Source organism: Agrilus planipennis, unplaced genomic scaffold (genome assembly GCF_000699045.2).
Source record: "Agrilus planipennis isolate EAB-ADULT unplaced genomic scaffold, Apla_2.0 scaffold131, whole genome shotgun sequence".
Taxonomy (NCBI): Eukaryota; Metazoa; Arthropoda; class Insecta; order Coleoptera; family Buprestidae; genus Agrilus; species Agrilus planipennis.
In genome coordinates this window covers 768,090-787,383 of record NW_020439549.1, presented here as the reverse complement: position 1 = coordinate 787,383, position 19,294 = coordinate 768,090, and the positions used below count along the sequence as shown (strand labels likewise).

Genomic DNA, 19,294 nt, shown 5'->3' with positions numbered 1-19,294 from the left:
AATTGAAAAATGCAAGAAAGTAAAAGTGCATAATGTAACATCAGCTTTTATTGATTGCTTTTTTTTTAACTCTTTTCTAATTCGCTTTTTATGTAAACAAACAATAAGATAAGGCTAAATATAGAAAAGCAACAAACATATTCCGATATCTGTCGCATGTTTATAAATTTTATAAATGAATCGACAAGGGTCAGCGGGATTCGTCTGCTGGAGATAGAAGTTTTGGGGTCAGAAACCATACGGCTTCTTCTTAGGACACCCTGACTTATTTATTACAGGCGCTTGGGATATTTAATTTAAAATATTCAGAGGCAATGAACTCGAGTGCTTCGGCAAAACTGTTACACACTGCAACCGGAATTGTTGACGACAAGCAATGTCCTTTTTCTTTCCTTATAGGTCAGCCGCAATAAATTAAAACTCTTGATTAACTTATCTACCACCGATAAGCAGGTATAATAATTCGACGACGTATTTATGGCAAAATTATTTGTCATTACTGTAACATTTAATCGTAATCAACTACATAAAAATGGTAAAGAATTAATTCGCTTTGAGGCAGAGGATTTCGTATTAAAGTTTATGCTATCAGTGTGTTGACGGGAATAAAACATCCCAAAATTAAAAGGTTTTCCTGGAACGTTTATGAAAGTATCTAATAACTGACCACATAAGTGTTTGTAGTTGGGACGCGCACGTGGAACCGCAGGGGTAAATGGTAAAGGTGTAGATGATCGCCAGCTGGGGAGGAAGGAGAGGGGGGGCTATGTGGCAGAATTGGGGAATGTGGAGTCATCTCCACCCCCTCCCGTGCCTCACCATAAATCACTCTATTAGTGTTCTGCAAAGTGACTCCACCCCCCACCTCCATTGCCGCGAGATATTTGCCGTTTATTCTTACAAATACCGTAACCTATTCTAAAAAAAATTCCTTTAAGAGAATATAACGGTGGCGATCAAAACAGACGGACAGAATTGCGCTTAGTTTGTCGATTTTATACATTCGGCAGCAAAAACCATCTACTTCATGAACTTAACAACATTTTTAATGTTATGTTCTGTAATAACCTAGAAGTTTCATCAGTTTATAAAACTGGAGTGCTTTATGTGCATTACACTTGTTATTTATTAATTGTTATTATCATAAAAAAAACAACATTCATTTATGCATGACTTTTATCAATGTATTTTTCCATAATATGTTAAAGTTGCATAGTGGCAAGAAAGTTTCATAGCAAGTTACACCATCATAAATTGATAAATTCTCAACCTTTCATTAAACAGCAACATGTGTCTTGCGAGATAGAGACATAATCATAAACGTATTACTTATAAGTACTTGTATACCTACAATAAGCTAACTTTACTTTTAATTAATAAAAGTTGCAGAAGTTTCGGTAATAGATAAATAAGCGTTTTATGAAATCATACAAATGACGTGGTAAACGCCATCTGTAGTACAATGCTACATTTAGTGGAGTTCAATATCCTTAAGGCCCATTTAAATACACTACTTATTATTATTTTCTATTGACTGTGGAAAATGAAAGAGTTTCCCTATATTCCTTTATAGAAAATAACGGTCGCACAATTAGTAAAAGCACTTGACCCAAATCAATTAAAAAATGTTTTTGGCCTGCATCCTCCACATGGCTCAAGTGTAAATTCATTAATCTTTTAGTTTTGAAATAAAAAACATAACAACCATATTTTTCACGAGTAATTATGCCTTAAAAAAAGATTTATACCTTCTGCATCCCCTGAGTGACATGCCTACCTAAATACGGTAGCAGAATTTGGATTAAGCAGCTGTTTCATTGAAACGAAGGTTTTTTCTAAAAAAAAGTTTGACTAACCCAAAAACGGTTGTATCAAAAGTTATGTACATGAATACACGTGTAACGAAAAATTTGTCTTTAGCATTTTCGTCTTGTTCGGGCTCAGATTTATGGCTCGCCTCTTCCTCTCTGGCGCACTATCGTCCGTATAAATAACTGCAACGCGTTTGACACTCCCCAAATTTATTATGTGAAATATTATGTAGCTCAGCTTTGAAAAATGTGCTCTAGAGATCGTTAATTACCGGGTCCACCGTAAGTGTCAGGGTGTCGTTGTACTCGCGGCGTTCGTAGACAAATGACTCCTGGCATAATTTATACTACGAAATATTTTAAAGAAGGGTAAATGCATCCGCGTCTTTAGACGTGTTCCAAAATGAAACTAATTTTACATAATTTTAGTTGTTACCGTTCCAACTCTATTATTTGTAACTCATTTGTTCTAATTCGCGATCACAACGGATTCGCTGTTTATCGTTTTTAACTGTCAGTTAAAAGTAAAAGCAAATGTTCTTAAATAACTGTCTCGTATAATAATGTATTAATAGATTTATCCAATTTATGATTCTCTCTCCTTCTTTCTCTGATTGCTACCATTCATAAAAACAAGCGTCTACTTTCTTACAACTGATTATTGTTGAAATTACTTGAATATTCAAAGCAACCAGAATCATGGTTAAATGTAGAAATTTGGTTCAATACTGCCCACTGATTCGTATGTAAAACCAAAAAGGTATGGCCTAGAGGTTTAGACCATTGCTTAGCAGTCGAGTGGACGTCGGTTTGATTCCAGATTCGTCTGCCTTGGTTCAAGTTGGTTTCCTTGGATCACTTAGGCAAATGCTGAGGCAGTAATATTCCACAGATAATCTTTCATTCTCTTCTGTCTTCATTTGGCTCTTCTCGTCTTTCTTACCCGAACCACCATCGTGGGAATGGGTGCCACGATACTTGAAATGAGGCTGAAGCCCTACCTTCCGGCGTAGTCCGGAGAAACTGTTCGTCCACCAGCATTAGTGGCTGGTACATCCAAAAGTTTTTATTTTCGTATGTAAAAGGCCATGATAACAAACCAGTAATTCGTACAAAGAAAATTCGGCATGAGAAGTGAGCACAGAGCGAAATAAATATCAATAGCCTATTACGTTGATTATCCTTATTGCTCAGGTTTTTTGTATATTTTATATCTTTCTTTGATCATCAGTTATTTCAAACACTGTTGTCCAAAAACTCCACCTGAAACACCCTTCGATACCCAAGAATCATCCTCGGTTAGAGAGTAAATGTGGAAGTTTTATGAAATACTGTTTCAAAGATGAGTTCAGATTCACAGAACTCCATTTGATTTTCAATTATTATAAGATGGTACATTTAGTGGCTCAAAAACACAAAAAGTCATANAAATAAAAATTAAAGCCGATAATTGTATAGGCTTCAGGTACTTATTAAAATATTGTAAAAATGAAATTGTGGAAAATGCTACTGCATTAATAAAATCATACTTGCAGATAATCCTAGAAAGTGCATTCAATTTTGCAATATTTAGCATTATTATGAGTTAAATGCTAAATAAGTGTTATCAGCTTATAGGTGTTCAGAAGTCTTGACAACTATAGGTGAGGACAGAAGCGGACATGTGGACAAAACTGGAATTGGAACAACATTGGAAATTTTGCAAACGAAGTGAGTGCTCTGATGATCATACCCTTGCTATTGTCCGCTTTTGTCCAAAATTTCTGGCAATCAACTACCTTTTTTTCTCTTAAGTATGTAGCTGGTGTAATCATTAATGCAAACAGTTGTAATAGAAAATGGTATATTGTTTGGATTGAGTCATTAGAGGTGATAGTACGCAAGGAATACACTTCCTGCACTTACAGAGTAAGTATGCTAATTTTATGGGGCTCCAGAATTTTTGAAAACTGCAGCTAAAACACTGCATTTTCTGCATTGCTTGAAAAGATTATGTTCGCTGAAGACGAATTTCATTTACCCATCAAAAGGTACGATATTGATGAATAATTAGTTCTAGATCGATTGAAGGAATTTGGGAATACACGACAAAACGTTATTAGCGACAAAACGAACAAAGTGACAGAACGTACTATGAACTGACGCTGTTTTGATTCAGCTCTAAAAGCGGTCTTCTATTAGAATTGCTTCCTAACGTTTCGCTAGCTCGAGTGGCGATCTTCTTCAGAGTTCCTTCCATCTCCGACCATATAAACGGCTGACTACCTGCGAAGGATCTGCTAATTGCTTAAAGATATTTTGGATACGACAAAATGAACCACTTTTATTTACCAATATTTAATACTTTTAAATAATCATTTAGCAATTTTCATAACAGAACCTGATTCTCGTCACCAGCTTATTCTAGCTTTCGATTGTCGAACTGACCATGTTCAAACGGTTATTTCATCCCTAGATTGAATTCGTTGTTCGATTAGATATATCTTTTGTATACTATCCACAAATCTAGGAGAAACCTCGAGTTTTTCCAACTAATTATAGATAAAATTATCAAAAAACGATGCAAGTTTGACAGAATGTGACTTTTGAGAGTGAATTTCTATCCAGCTATCTTGTCCATCTTTTGATTTTTTTAACTGGTACGTTTTGTCGTCGACGCATTCTTTAAGAACCCTTTGCAGGTATTAGACCTGGTGCCTTTTGTCGCGAAAAATCAAATTGAGATTGTGGCTGATAGGTTTTGTCGGGATAAGGGTTGAAGTGCTACGAGTTCTTCAGTTGGTGGTTCTTCATTGAAGAGCCCCTCTTGAATTCCTTTTATTAATGATACTCTTAAAGCTTCATATAAAATTTCACTCGATCATGGAAGTATGATTTTGAGGCTTCAACCTTCTTGGTGGTAATGAATTTAACACTTTCCGTATTCCGAGAACATTCAACCATGATAAGATTTTATGCCATTCGCGTTTTAATGGGAACTCACGTATAGGATTTGGGGAAAATCTTTCACAGTAAGCAGATACTTCTGGAAAGTTTAGCGTCTTCTCCTAACTGTGTGCATTCAACAACCAAACGTTTCACCATGAGATTTCCGACTAAAGACTATGTTTTGCTGATTTTACATCACCAGCTTGATGGAAAGAACTAGTTCGGAAATCATATTATGGATTAGATACTTAAGAGTTGCACCACCAGAAGGTTGGATGTAACATTGGATTCGGACGATATTCTTCGAAATCTACCCGTATTTTTATGTTAATTACAAACGCGCTTTGGTATTAAAATAAAATCATGCCAAAACTGAATGATGAAGTAAAAAATGCTCATTTCTCAACTTCATTGATTCACCTTTTACATTTTTCAGATGAATCGCTTGCTTCTTGCATTTCCTTTTCCTCTAGAAGTCTCTAGAGGAACATCATCAATAAGGTCGTGTATAAAAAATAATACGAAGACAGAACAAGAAAAAGCTTCAAGAGTAGGTATATCAACTGTACATTATTTATTAGATGGATAGAGAGGATCTTTTCGTAGATCCCTCCTCATTTCGAGCTGGGGATCCCCCCAGCGAAAAGGCGGAGCATGGTTCGTACCTTGCGCCTGTCGATGCGCACCATAAACAGCCTTCTACGGTCAGTCGTATCGGACGGATGCTGTGTTTATTTTGAATTGTCATGCGCGCGAAAATCGCATTTTGACACATGTGATCACGATCATGTCTGATTAAACTTTTGTTTATGTGCGATTCAAGTGTTTTCGTCCGTGGCAGATTTTATAATTAACAATAATCAAAGACATTGTCGGATAGTGATCTTTCGAGATCTTCGCGGATGCAATGCATAAGAAAAGAAGTGATTTTTGCGCGTAGTGAGGGACACCTGAATAGTAAATTCGTATTGGTTAATTGTGGTCGGAAAGTGAAGATGGAGCAGAAACTACGCTTGCAACTAGTGATAAAACCTGTTTACGTGGGTACATAAAATTGCAGGATATTTTCGAAAATGTCCGATTTTCGCGAATAGTTGATCAATGATAAATTAACATTCGAAAAACATTCCGTTCCTGCTCGACAATATTTTTTTAAAAATATTTTTCTCAGTGTTATGCACTCTCGGCGGTTGTACAAATCGATGGTCGACAATTCGTATTATCACTGCGGCGGATAATAATTTATTGAGACACTACATATCCGATAAATGCATTTGTTTTTCACGAACCCGGTTTCGTATCTCTTAACCCGTCAAGTTAGTGACCCTTGAAATGGTGATAGAGTTTGAGTGCCAAAAAGAATAATTTATGATCGCCAGTTACTAGGCGCTTATCACGAACAGTTTTTTTTTTTTCGACTGAACCGGAGACTACGTCGCTCTGTTTGTTATCGTTCGTACAAGTGAATTATTTCTCCGGTTGCAACATCTCTACATTCTACAGCATTGTCGTTATCATCGTTTCAATATCGTAGTAAGCCAGGCTGGGGCTTATTAGAAGAACCAAAAACGGTTTCTCTAATCAGGGCACTGCCGTCTCCGCAGATGGGAGTGTTCGAGGAGAGGAGCGCTTGCAAACCCGGGATGCATTGGGTAAGCTTCTATTCAAAAAAAAAAAAACTTCGAAAACAAAATCCGTAATCATTTAAATTACGTTATGGTGTCGTTTATTACATCAACACATCCTTTCTCATATGTATAATTTCTGTTGATGCTAAAACTGATGCAAGAAAATTACTTGAATTGAATTTTAACGTTTAAGTACCTAAGTAACTAATTTTGATTAAAAAAACTACCCATCCACCTCTATCAAAATAGGAAAAGTAATTATAAATTAAACATGTTTTTGGTTACATTTTATGGGACAGGTATACTGGGAAAATCTCGATAATTGTGTCGTGAACACTTTTATTTGATTGGAAATACTGAACATTCTCTGAAAAATTAGCCTAGCGGATATTTTATCACCTTTTCGTCTTTTACTAACCCATGTGCCATATAGAACGTCAAAGCTTTCATCATCATCGTAAGGTGTCAATCCTAAGACTGGTTGGACACGTACCTCCACTCTTTCCTATCCTGAGCTAATTTTCGCGTTTAACTAAAGCTAGAACATCCCACATCCTTAACTATTTGTGAACAGTAATCTCATCTAGGTCTACCTCTACTCCTTTTAACTGTTGCTTCTGCCTATTCATAGCTCTACTCCTCATAACCAGGCTGGATGAGTATAATTTAATATAATAATATTTTCAACAATATTATTTTGTTTTTCCTATTTTATTCCCAATCCTCCAGATTTCGTAATGTCGATTACCCACCCATCCGGACCAAACATGATCTGACGGGATCGATCGTAACTCCAGTTTCTTTTGGAGCTTTGTAATATAAAAATTATTTTAAATACACAGAGGTGGTTCCATATCTCATCTGAATTGTTCTGTCACAACATATTTCAGTACCTACATTAATTATGAATTTTGCTAATGATTATTAGATTGGTAACTACCATTGTTTGAATTGTTTTTTGCAGTAGGTACCTAAAGAAGTACCATTTGTTATTTATTATTATTTCTACAACCAATTTCCTGAACTCTGCCTGTAATCACTTTTACTTGATGCATAGTGTTCCTGAATTTAATCATTTAACCGTTTAAGAGAGAAGAATGTACGTTACAAATAAATTAGCGTGGTTTTTACATCGACTCTTTACTTAAAAGTCATTGAAAACAATCGGTCCAACATTTAGAAGTGCTTGTGTAGGCACTCAGTTCTTCTGGTCTATCTATCTTTTTCGAACCTTTTTTTCGCCTGTTGTAAAAGACATTGTGGGAAAACACTAATTGATGTTAACTACTTATACCGCTTCGTTAAATGGTCAATACAGAGATACACATACAAATCGTTATTGTAGGTCAACAATACTTCACCAATTAGCAAAACCAGTAGGCACTTATTCATTCTTCAGTCCTTAATATCTAAGAGATGTAGGGAACAATCACTCATCAAAATAAAACGCTGCCTACACCGCATTGCATCCCGATAGGACGTACTTGCGACAAAACGTGCAAGCTGATTTTTCGCGACAAAACGTACCACGTCTACCTGCAAAGGGTCCTTAAATAATGTTTCGACGACAAAATGTACCATTTAACAAAACCAAAAGATGTGCAACATTGCTGAATAGAAATTCACTCTCATCTATCTACCGATTCAAAATCAAGTCTTGTATTAGTCACTTACCTCATCATTTCGCCAAATTAAAAAGTTCCAAAATTGTAGGAGTTTGTATAGAAAAGTTTTTATCCTCATGGCTAATAAATTTACTGTTTTCACAAATAAAGGGACGGATTCAGGTACGAATACAGGAAGAGGACGAAAGAGATGATAATAATAATAATAATAAGTGAACTTTTTCGAGTCGTTTTCTAATAATTTTGGATTATACGCATTTATCAACACACCACAATATTTTGTAGTTTTCAGTTTTACACAGCTGGCGTATATCAATCGATATTGTTTTGGGGGCTGTTTTGTCGTAATTCAGAGAATTTCGTAGTTTCATTTGGCAGGTGCTGATATCAATTTGGAACTTCAAAATTCCATTGACTATGACAATGAACCCAGAAAACAATATCGATCTAATATTTTAGATTATCCACTTTCAAGGAAGCCAGAATTTTTTGGACTCTCTTCAGTTAAAGAATTGGAAGGCATTCGTGGAATGTTTCTTTGTCACCTTTTTAAGGTTCTAATACCTTCAATGGCCAATGTGAGCAACTTTCATTCAATGCTTAGAAAAGTATTTTAAATAAAATTTAAAATTCTTTTTTCCAAAAAGTATTTAAATGTTAAGTAAAAATGGGTATTTTTTATTTTGTATTTGCATTTTAAATGCAAGTATTTCAAATAAATTACATCTCTGATTATACATAGCAAAAGGATTTAGTAATTACCGTCGATATAGATATAAACAGATAAATTTTACCTGTCGATGAAAGACATCGTACTTTATCCTGAAATGAGTTTTGTATTCACGGGATTATAAAGATAAATATTTTAAAAAGAGTTCGTTATTCAATAGCGTACTGCTACAGGTAAGAGGTGGTTGCTTAAAGCGAATAGGGCAGTAGATTATTTGCAATTGTTGAAAGTAAATTAAATAAAATTGAATACAAGAGAAAACATACAGTATATTGAATATATATCGTCAATTAGATATTCAGCAAGAGGGTTACTCTATAAATGTAACATATGATGAAACTGACTTTCCGTCGGAAACATGTTAGGAGAAATATTGTAGCATCTTTTTTTTTTAGTTTACGCGGTTAAAATCTGTGGTTACAATGGTAGGTCGAAAATAAGATCCATTATTGTAAAAAAAAATTACAAATAATCAATAGTAAAAATAGTTATCCCTTAATAGGTGTTTGGCTGCATTAATTGAAAAATACAATTCTGCTTGAGTAATGTCGATCGATATTAATATGGAATTGTAATTAGTAACTAATATTTTAGTTTTTTATTTCGAATTAATACATATGTACCTATTAGGTAAAATCTATTGAATATCAACCCAAGTCAAATTAAAATGTTGTCAAGTGTTTAAGTTAAATAAAATTAACAATTACTATATTGTGATCATTATAATACAGCTAATGCAAAACAAAACTTGTAAAATGATGACTTTATGGTATTTGCGAATTAATTTTTTGACATGGTTTATAAATTAATCTTTAGTTTATCGATAGAATCCATTATAAGTTTAAAGTATTCTTTTTTAGNGGCAGTAATATTCCACAGATAACCTTTCATTCACTTCTGTCTTCATTTCGTCCGTCTCATCTTTCTCACCCGAACCACCACCCAAAAGATTTTTTTTTATCAAAAATATTCCCATTAAATACAGTATAGGCTTTGCAAAACTTCAAGAACGCCGGAGTACAATAAGGTCCTCATGCAAAAAAATGTTCTTTGATAGTCATTTTAATTAATTTCAATGAAAGTAGATATAAAACAATTTAATAATGAATAAAATTTATGTATTATATTTGGTATTATACAATTTACTTAAATAAAACACATTCCCATCAGATAAATAGATAAAATATATAATGATTCAGATAAGGTTTGTGTATAAATATTATATTTTGAATGCCCACAAAATCCTCGATCAATGTGTGTGAAAGCCCACGTTGAAGGGATGTAAGATTGTGGCAAAGTAAAAATGAAAACAAAACAAATTCAATCGTTTTCCAATATGAAAGAACTAGGCCTACCTCTGACCAAACTTCAATTTGCAACTGAAAGCGACTATCTCTAATATTAATATCTACACTAAAGTGTATGCGATTGAAAATTCATTTTTTTTTGTTTTTCTAGTACCTATATTGTTCAATTTCAACGAAAAAGAATTGAATGTTTGTCCGTTTAAAAAAACCTGGGTGCCCGGTATGTAAGATAATAGGTAAATTGTGACTTTTTGGACAAGCAAATTGAGATCATAGGATAATTTAAACTCTACTGTGATTTAATGTTAATTAGTTAAATTTATTGTTTTGTTCTACCCTAATAACTAATTTGTAAAATAAACAGGCACCTAATAGTTTAAAACTTGCATAATTATTTGATTATCAAGTATAGTTTCTGGTTCGAATAATTAAATTTGCAAGTTATGACATTTTTAATTATTAATAGTGGTTAATATGCAATATTAATGTGAAAATTCATTTTTGATTATCCATCCGCAAAACTATTTTTCCTCATCAACGTGAGGAAATTTGTAGTAGATGGAAAATCGAAAATGAATTTCCACATTAATATTTTACATTACTTTTCAATTTTTGTACTTAGGTACAAGGAATGCCTAGTGAAGTCAGAAAAATTATTTTGATAAGTTGTCTCGGTTGGTAATACTTAAAAATTTACGTGGGCAAAAATAACGGTTTGTTTTGCAATATGTTCTTATTCACCGAAGCGCTTTTCGTTCGAAAGGGATTATCATAAAAGCTCGGACAATATGCTTGATGATGTTTGGCTAATAAGTGCCCACGTACTTAAACATTGTGCCACACAAAGGCTTAGCATTCACGGTTCAGTTTAGAAGCTTTAGAAAACCAATTATCAAAATTTTCTCCAAACCATCAGCTAATTGAATGTATTAATATTTCCACAGGCCGAACAATGAAGCTTCTGTTGTAGCCGATTGGTGTTAGTTGAACATTTACCTATGCAGGCGTTAAACAGCCATCCTATTTTGGTAGGTCCTTCCTACATTAGCGCCTTTATCGTTAAATGCTTGTCCAAACTTAAATGTACAACGGAATGTACTTTGCATCAAAATCAGTAGCTTGGTATAAATGGGCACAATATGCCTTTCTTTCGCCGCCCCTTTCTATTTGCAGTTAAGTATTAGTTACTGGATTTTCTTGAAAATATCTATTAAACTTCTAAGTAAAAATTCCTTACCTGCCTCATAACACTTCTCAATATTCAGATATACCTGCTACAAGTATTTAACTATAGATTTTACAAAGGAAACGAAGGTGTTGAAGATCTCAGCATGAATTTTGTAGGGCTAATATTTAAATTAATTTTTACCAACACAGATAATCTTAATTTAATGAAGAAAAATTGTTGTTGTTATCACACCCTCGCCAGGAATCGAACTCGTGTTCTCATTAGTTTGAGGTTAACTGTAGTGGTAAAATTTAATACATATAAAGATCTCAACGTCTATCAAAAATAGACCGAGCGGCATGGCCTAGAGGTTTAGACCTTTGGTTAGCATTCGGGAGGACGCCGGTTCGATTCCGGGCACGTCTGCCTTGGCTAGGGTTGCCATCTCTAAAATTTGGAAACCAGGGCAAGACGCGTGAAAACCCCGGATTTTAGAGTCCAGAACCCGGACATGTCAACAGGTTTTTTTAAACATAGTCAGTGTAACAAAAAACAGTTGAAAATGTCATAAATCACCCTTTTATTTATTTTCAGACCTTAAAATTAAATTTAGTCATTCTTTATCATCATTTTCAATGTACCTAACAAAACAGAATCTTATAAAATAATTCGAAGTGGTCTGTATTCTTATTACTCTTATTACAGTTTGTTACAAATTGTTTTAATAATCAGTTAGATTTCTTTTACGTGTGTGGCGGGCGGCCCAAGACTTTAAATTTTTAAACCAGGACTACAAATGAAGCCCCCCCGGACGCTCCCCGGATGCCCTCTAAACTAGGACAAATCCGGGGAAACCCGGACGGATGGCAACCCCAGCCTTGGCCCAAGTTTTTCTGTGGTTTTCTTGGATCACTTAGGCAAATGCTGAGGCAGTAATATTCCACAGATAACCTTTCATTCACTTCTGTCTTCATTTCGTCCGTCTCATCTTTCTCACCCGAACCACCACCCAAAAGATTTTTTTTTATCAAAAATATTCCCATTAAATACAGTATAGGCTTTGCAAAACTTCAAGAACGCCGGAGTACAATAAGGTCCTCATGCAAAAAAATGTTCTTTGATAGTCATTTTAATTAATTTCAATGAAAGTAGATATAAAACAATTTAATAATTTACTTTGAACTCCAAAATGTTCTATATCAAAAGCAACTGCGTACATTTTTTGAAAAATCTAGTTTATTTATAAAATGCAACAAAATAATTTTACATTATGTTAAATAAACATTTCCCATACATGTGTATTAATATTCAAACAAAGATGACCTAACTTCTTTCTAGAACATGTAAGAAAAATTTAATTTTCACAGTGCAAACAATATTTTTCATCGTCTGATGGTAGATGTTCGATTATTACTACTTTTTTTTGTATGGATTACCTACTTAACTTTCCGACTAAGTCAATATTTAAGTAGATTATTTTAACACAGTCCACTCCGAAAATTTCGGTGTGTTTATGTACTTATAATGTAAATATGTATCCGTAATTTTGTTTAAGGACTTTCTGTGAAGGTTATCTATTTTTACTGGATTTATTTGAATTGCAAAACGGTGGTTACTCAAATGGTAGGTCCTTATTTAACATCTTGTCTAGTAAAAAACGATTTAGGTACTATATTATTAATTTAATTTAAGAATTAATTTTCCATAAATGAAATATTGCCTCATGGTCACACAGTTATGAGAAGGGATTTTTCGCTAAACCTCAGGACTGCAATTAAGTAAATCTTCAAGCAAAGCTATTAGGAAAAGAGTTTTGAAAAGTTCTAATATCTCCAGTAGTACTTAACATCGGACTAGAATAAATTACTCAAGAAAAGACAGGCCATTGATCCTTTCAGCCCTTAAAATTGTTTTGCAGATGGGGAAAACTATTTCGAGCGTCTTTTCGTGTGATACCACACTAACAACTGAGCAGGTATCTTAGTTTGCTCACGATGTGCAATGCGATAGTCTACAATTTCGTCGCTGTGCTAGTGGGCAGTGCGTTTTCACGGTTAAGGCCTAGCGCACACTGCGATTTTTTAGTCGCCGCGACAGACAAGTTGCGGTCGGAGGAAACGAAAACGATACGCGCACTTGCGACAAAATAATCCCAGCTTTTAGTCAGTTGCAACATAAGTGTCACAGAAACAACGTGTATTGTAGCATTTTTATTGCGAATAAAAGCTTATAATACCAAAAGGAAGCAGAAACAATGTTGGTTCTATCCTAAAATGATTCAAATATTAGTAAAAGGAAAACTGTAAAACTGTTCTTTCGGATTTCATTTTTTTCCGCATCCAAAACGCTATTTCAAGTTTCTTCTCCCTTTGCAACAGAGAATTAGTAATCTGATATGTTTGCAGTGAAATATAATAAAGTTCAGAAAGTAAACCATTATACCTACTAATTTTAAAATTATGAACTTCCGATATGAACCACCCCTAGCCGCTACTGACATTGCATCGAGAAAATATACTTGGTTGTCAGAGGTTATTATAAGGCTGAAAACAAATTCTCAAACGTTTGGTATAACCTATTCGGAAACCGAAAAATATAATATGCAAAAGTTTCGAAATAGTCTACCAATAGAAATAGGATGATGTAAAACTTATTTCTTTTGAATTGAAAAATGCAAGAAAGTAAAAGTGCATAATGTAACATCAGCTTTTATTGATTGCTTTTTTTTTAACTCTTTTCTAATTCGCTTTTTATGTAAACAAACAATAAGATAAGGCTAAATATAGAAAAGCAACAAACATATTCCGATATCTGTCGCATGTTTATAAATTTTATAAATGAATCGACAAGGGTCAGCGGGATTCGTCTGCTGGAGATAGAAGTTTTGGGGTCAGAAACCATACGGCTTCTTCTTAGGACACCCTGACTTATTTATTACAGGCGCTTGGGATATTTAATTTAAAATATTCAGAGGCAATGAACTCGAGTGCTTCGGCAAAACTGTTACACACTGCAACCGGAATTGTTGACGACAAGCAATGTCCTTTTTCTTTCCTTATAGGTCAGCCGCAATAAATTAAAACTCTTGATTAACTTATCTACCACCGATAAGCAGGTATAATAATTCGACGACGTATTTATGGCAAAATTATTTGTCATTACTGTAACATTTAATCGTAATCAACTACATAAAAATGGTAAAGAATTAATTCGCTTTGAGGCAGAGGATTTCGTATTAAAGTTTATGCTATCAGTGTGTTGACGGGAATAAAACATCCCAAAATTAAAAGGTTTTCCTGGAACGTTTATGAAAGTATCTAATAACTGACCACATAAGTGTTTGTAGTTGGGACGCGCACGTGGAACCGCAGGGGTAAATGGTAAAGGTGTAGATGATCGCCAGCTGGGGAGGAAGGAGAGGGGGGGCTATGTGGCAGAATTGGGGAATGTGGAGTCATCTCCACCCCCTCCCGTGCCTCACCATAAATCACTCTATTAGTGTTCTGCAAAGTGACTCCACCCCCCACCTCCATTGCCGCGAGATATTTGCCGTTTATTCTTACAAATACCGTAACCTATTCTAAAAAAAATTCCTTTAAGAGAATATAACGGTGGCGATCAAAACAGACGGACAGAATTGCGCTTAGTTTGTCGATTTTATACATTCGGCAGCAAAAACCATCTACTTCATGAACTTAACAACATTTTTAATGTTATGTTCTGTAATAACCTAGAAGTTTCATCAGTTTATAAAACTGGAGTGCTTTATGTGCATTACACTTGTTATTTATTAATTGTTATTATCATAAAAAAAACAACATTCATTTATGCATGACTTTTATCAATGTATTTTTCCATAATATGTTAAAGTTGCATAGTGGCAAGAAAGTTTCATAGCAAGTTACACCATCATAAATTGATAAATTCTCAACCTTTCATTAAACAGCAACATGTGTCTTGCGAGATAGAGACATAATCATAAACGTATTACTTATAAGTACTTGTATACCTACAATAAGCTAACTTTACTTTTAATTAATAAAAGTTGCAGAAGTTTCGGTAATAGATAAATAAGCGTTTTATGAAATCATACAAATGACGTGGTAAACGCCATCTGTAGTACAATGCTACATTTAGTGGAGTTCAATATCCTTAAGGCCCATTTAAATACACTACTTATTATTATTTTCTATTGACTGTGGAAAATGAAAGAGTTTCCCTATATTCCTTTATAGAAAATAACGGTCGCACAATTAGTAAAAGCACTTGACCCAAATCAATTAAAAAATGTTTTTGGCCTGCATCCTCCACATGGCTCAAGTGTAAATTCATTAATCTTTTAGTTTTGAAATAAAAAACATAACAACCATATTTTTCACGAGTAATTATGCCTTAAAAAAAGATTTATACCTTCTGCATCCCCTGAGTGACATGCCTACCTAAATACGGTAGCAGAATTTGGATTAAGCAGCTGTTTCATTGAAACGAAGGTTTTTTCTAAAAAAAAGTTTGACTAACCCAAAAACGGTTGTATCAAAAGTTATGTACATGAATACACGTGTAACGAAAAATTTGTCTTTAGCATTTTCGTCTTGTTCGGGCTCAGATTTATGGCTCGCCTCTTCCTCTCTGGCGCACTATCGTCCGTATAAATAACTGCAACGCGTTTGACACTCCCCAAATTTATTATGTGAAATATTATGTAGCTCAGCTTTGAAAAATGTGCTCTAGAGATCGTTAATTACCGGGTCCACCGTAAGTGTCAGGGTGTCGTTGTACTCGCGGCGTTCGTAGACAAATGACTCCTGGCATAATTTATACTACGAAATATTTTAAAGAAGGGTAAATGCATCCGCGTCTTTAGACGTGTTCCAAAATGAAACTAATTTTACATAATTTTAGTTGTTACCGTTCCAACTCTATTATTTGTAACTCATTTGTTCTAATTCGCGATCACAACGGATTCGCTGTTTATCGTTTTTAACTGTCAGTTAAAAGTAAAAGCAAATGTTCTTAAATAACTGTCTCGTATAATAATGTATTAATAGATTTATCCAATTTATGATTCTCTCTCCTTCTTTCTCTGATTGCTACCATTCATAAAAACAAGCGTCTACTTTCTTACAACTGATTATTGTTGAAATTACTTGAATATTCAAAGCAACCAGAATCATGGTTAAATGTAGAAATTTGGTTCAATACTGCCCACTGATTCGTATGTAAAACCAAAAAGGTATGGCCTAGAGGTTTAGACCATTGCTTAGCAGTCGAGTGGACGTCGGTTTGATTCCAGATTCGTCTGCCTTGGTTCAAGTTGGTTTCCTTGGATCACTTAGGCAAATGCTGAGGCAGTAATATTCCACAGATAATCTTTCATTCTCTTCTGTCTTCATTTGGCTCTTCTCGTCTTTCTTACCCGAACCACCATCGTGGGAATGGGTGCCACGATACTTGAAATGAGGCTGAAGCCCTACCTTCCGGCGTAGTCCGGAGAAACTGTTCGTCCACCAGCATTAGTGGCTGGTACATCCAAAAGTTTTTATTTTCGTATGTAAAAGGCCATGATAACAAACCAGTAATTCGTACAAAGAAAATTCGGCATGAGAAGTGAGCACAGAGCGAAATAAATATCAATAGCCTATTACGTTGATTATCCTTATTGCTCAGGTTTTTTGTATATTTTATATCTTTCTTTGATCATCAGTTATTTCAAACACTGTTGTCCAAAAACTCCACCTGAAACACCCTTCAATACCCAAGAATCATCCTCGGTTAGAGAGTAAATGTGGAAGTTTTATGAAATACTGTTTCAAAGATGAGTTCAGATTCACAGAACTCCATTTGATTTTCAATTATTATAAGATGGTACATTTAGTGGCTCAAAAACACAAAAAGTCATATGAAATTTTCAAGTTTTTAGCTTCATTCATGTTTGGTTTGATTGTCTCCTACTCTCAAATTGTTGAATTGTTTCGTTTTAATGTGCTGTAATGTAGACAGGATAGTAAGAGTCCTTCTGAAATATGAAGAGGAGTAAAGAATAGGGATGTGAGATGTTTTACTTTTTGGGAAATTCGAGTAGGTATTGTCTAAAAAGAAGTTAAAGTGCGTATTCAATCAATCTTATGATCAATGTACTTTTTACTACTTATTACATTTTGCCTTCATTGACGAACACACACACATAATTGTAATGAGATTCTGATGTAGTAAGTGGAATTTTTTTTCACTTAGTGTTAATGTTGATTTCATCATCATCATAACGTCGTCAGTCCGAAGGCTGGCTGGACACATCTCCACTCTTTCATATCCTGGGCTAATCTTCGCAATTCCCTAAAACTAGGACATCCCACATCCTTAATTATTTGTAAACAGTAATCTGATCTAGGCCTACCTCTATCCCTCCTAACTCCTGTTTCTGCCTCTAATATGTCTCTGACTAGACCTTCATGCCTGAGGTGTCCTACTAACCTATCTCGCCTATTTCTTATTGACTTCCATAGAGTTCACTGTTCTCCTATTCTTTCTAATACCTCTTCATTTCTAACCTTCTCTATCCACGATATCTTCATTATTCGCCAGTAGCACACGTTTCGAACGCTTCTAACCTTTTCTTTTCCGCCGCGCCCATCGTCCATATTTCGCACCCGTACAGCGTCGCGCTCCAAACATACACCTTAAACAATAGTTTTCGAATTTCTAAATAAACCGTTTGCCTGTTAATATAATGTTGGAGATGTGGGTGGTTGAGTTCAGGAATAAGTCGCTGTTGCGCATTCAACAGCCGCTGCTGATTTTCTAGTACAAAAAGGTATATTTAGTGGAAGGTCAAGTCAAGCGATCATCACTCACGTTCTAACGTCTGCCTACTTTTTCTTCCACGCTCCATTTATATTGAACTCGTGAAGGAACCGTTGCAAATACGACACGTCGGAAACGTTAATTTATAGTTACGTTGTACATATATTTTAAAAACCGATGGCTGTAAAGACAAAAACGTTGCTTAGAAGTAAATGGTTTTAGTGCTTCATGTAGAAACGTAATTACAATGCCGCCTCTCAGGATTGCAGCAGGACTAATTTTTCTACACATGATGGTCTTCACAAAAACATAACCAAAGGTACAATACAGCATGCACTTGTCTCTGAGAACTTTCTGGATCAAAGCTCTCGCGAGCTTATACGAGGGTGGATTGATAAGTTTCCGGCCTAACCAAGAGATGACGTCACTAGGCCTACCTTGAGGTGACATTCTATAGTACCATCCTTGGATAGCTTGTAGCTATAGTTTCAGCCCGATCTCCTTGCTAGTGTAGGTTTGACAGCACGCTGAACAAGACGCCTCTGTGGTTTTCGTAAAAATGGAAAAGCAGGAAAATCGTGCTGTCATCAAATACTTTTATTTGAAGGGGTTAACGCCGAAGGAAATTAAAAAAGAGATGGACTCAACACTGGGGACATCCTCCCCGTCATATTCAACCGTTAAGCAGTGGGTTTCCGAGTTTAAAAAGGGTCGTGTGAGCACCTCTGATGGGCCTCGCTCAGGACGCCCCGTTGAGGTCACAACTCCAGATATGATCGAAAAAATTCATCAAATAGTGCTGGGAGACCGCAGATTGAAAGTGCGTGAGATAGCTGAGACCTGTAAGATGTCATATGAACGTGTGCAACATATTTTGCACCAACATTTGCATATGGAAAAGCTCTGTGCAAGATGGGTGCCGCGTTTGCTAACAGTCGACCAAAAATTGATTCGAAAAAACATTTCTACCGCAAATTTGTCATTGTATAAGCGTAATCCAAGCGAATTTTTGCGTCGATTCGTAACCGTTGACGAAACGTGGGTCCACCACTACACTCCTGAAACCAAAGAACAGTCTAAACAGTGGATTGGACCAGGGGAACCAACTCCAAAGAAGGCAAAAACAATTTTTTCGGCGAACAAGGTTATGGCTACTGTTTTTTGGGATGCAAGAGGTATTATATACATTGATTACCTTGCAAAGGGTAATACTATCACTGGTCAATACTACGCAGACTTATTGCAACGTTTGAGCCACGAGGTGAAAATTAAACGACCTCATCTGGCGAAGAAAAA

General features: G+C 35.2%; 1 protein-coding gene across 1 annotated transcript in view; it reads left to right on the top strand.

Annotated features, from left to right (window-relative positions):
- Nucleotides 1-5,853: 5,853 nt before the first annotated feature.
- Nucleotides 5,854-19,294, top strand: part of LOC108738341 (protein apterous-like) — a 205,591-nt gene continuing 192,150 nt past the window's right edge. Inside the window, exon 1 of the mRNA XM_025979349.1 lies at nt 5,854-6,391. Within this exon, the coding sequence (XP_025835134.1) occupies nt 6,344-6,391 (48 nt within the window). The 5' untranslated portion in view covers nt 5,854-6,343. The remainder of the gene's footprint in view (nt 6,392-19,294) is intronic.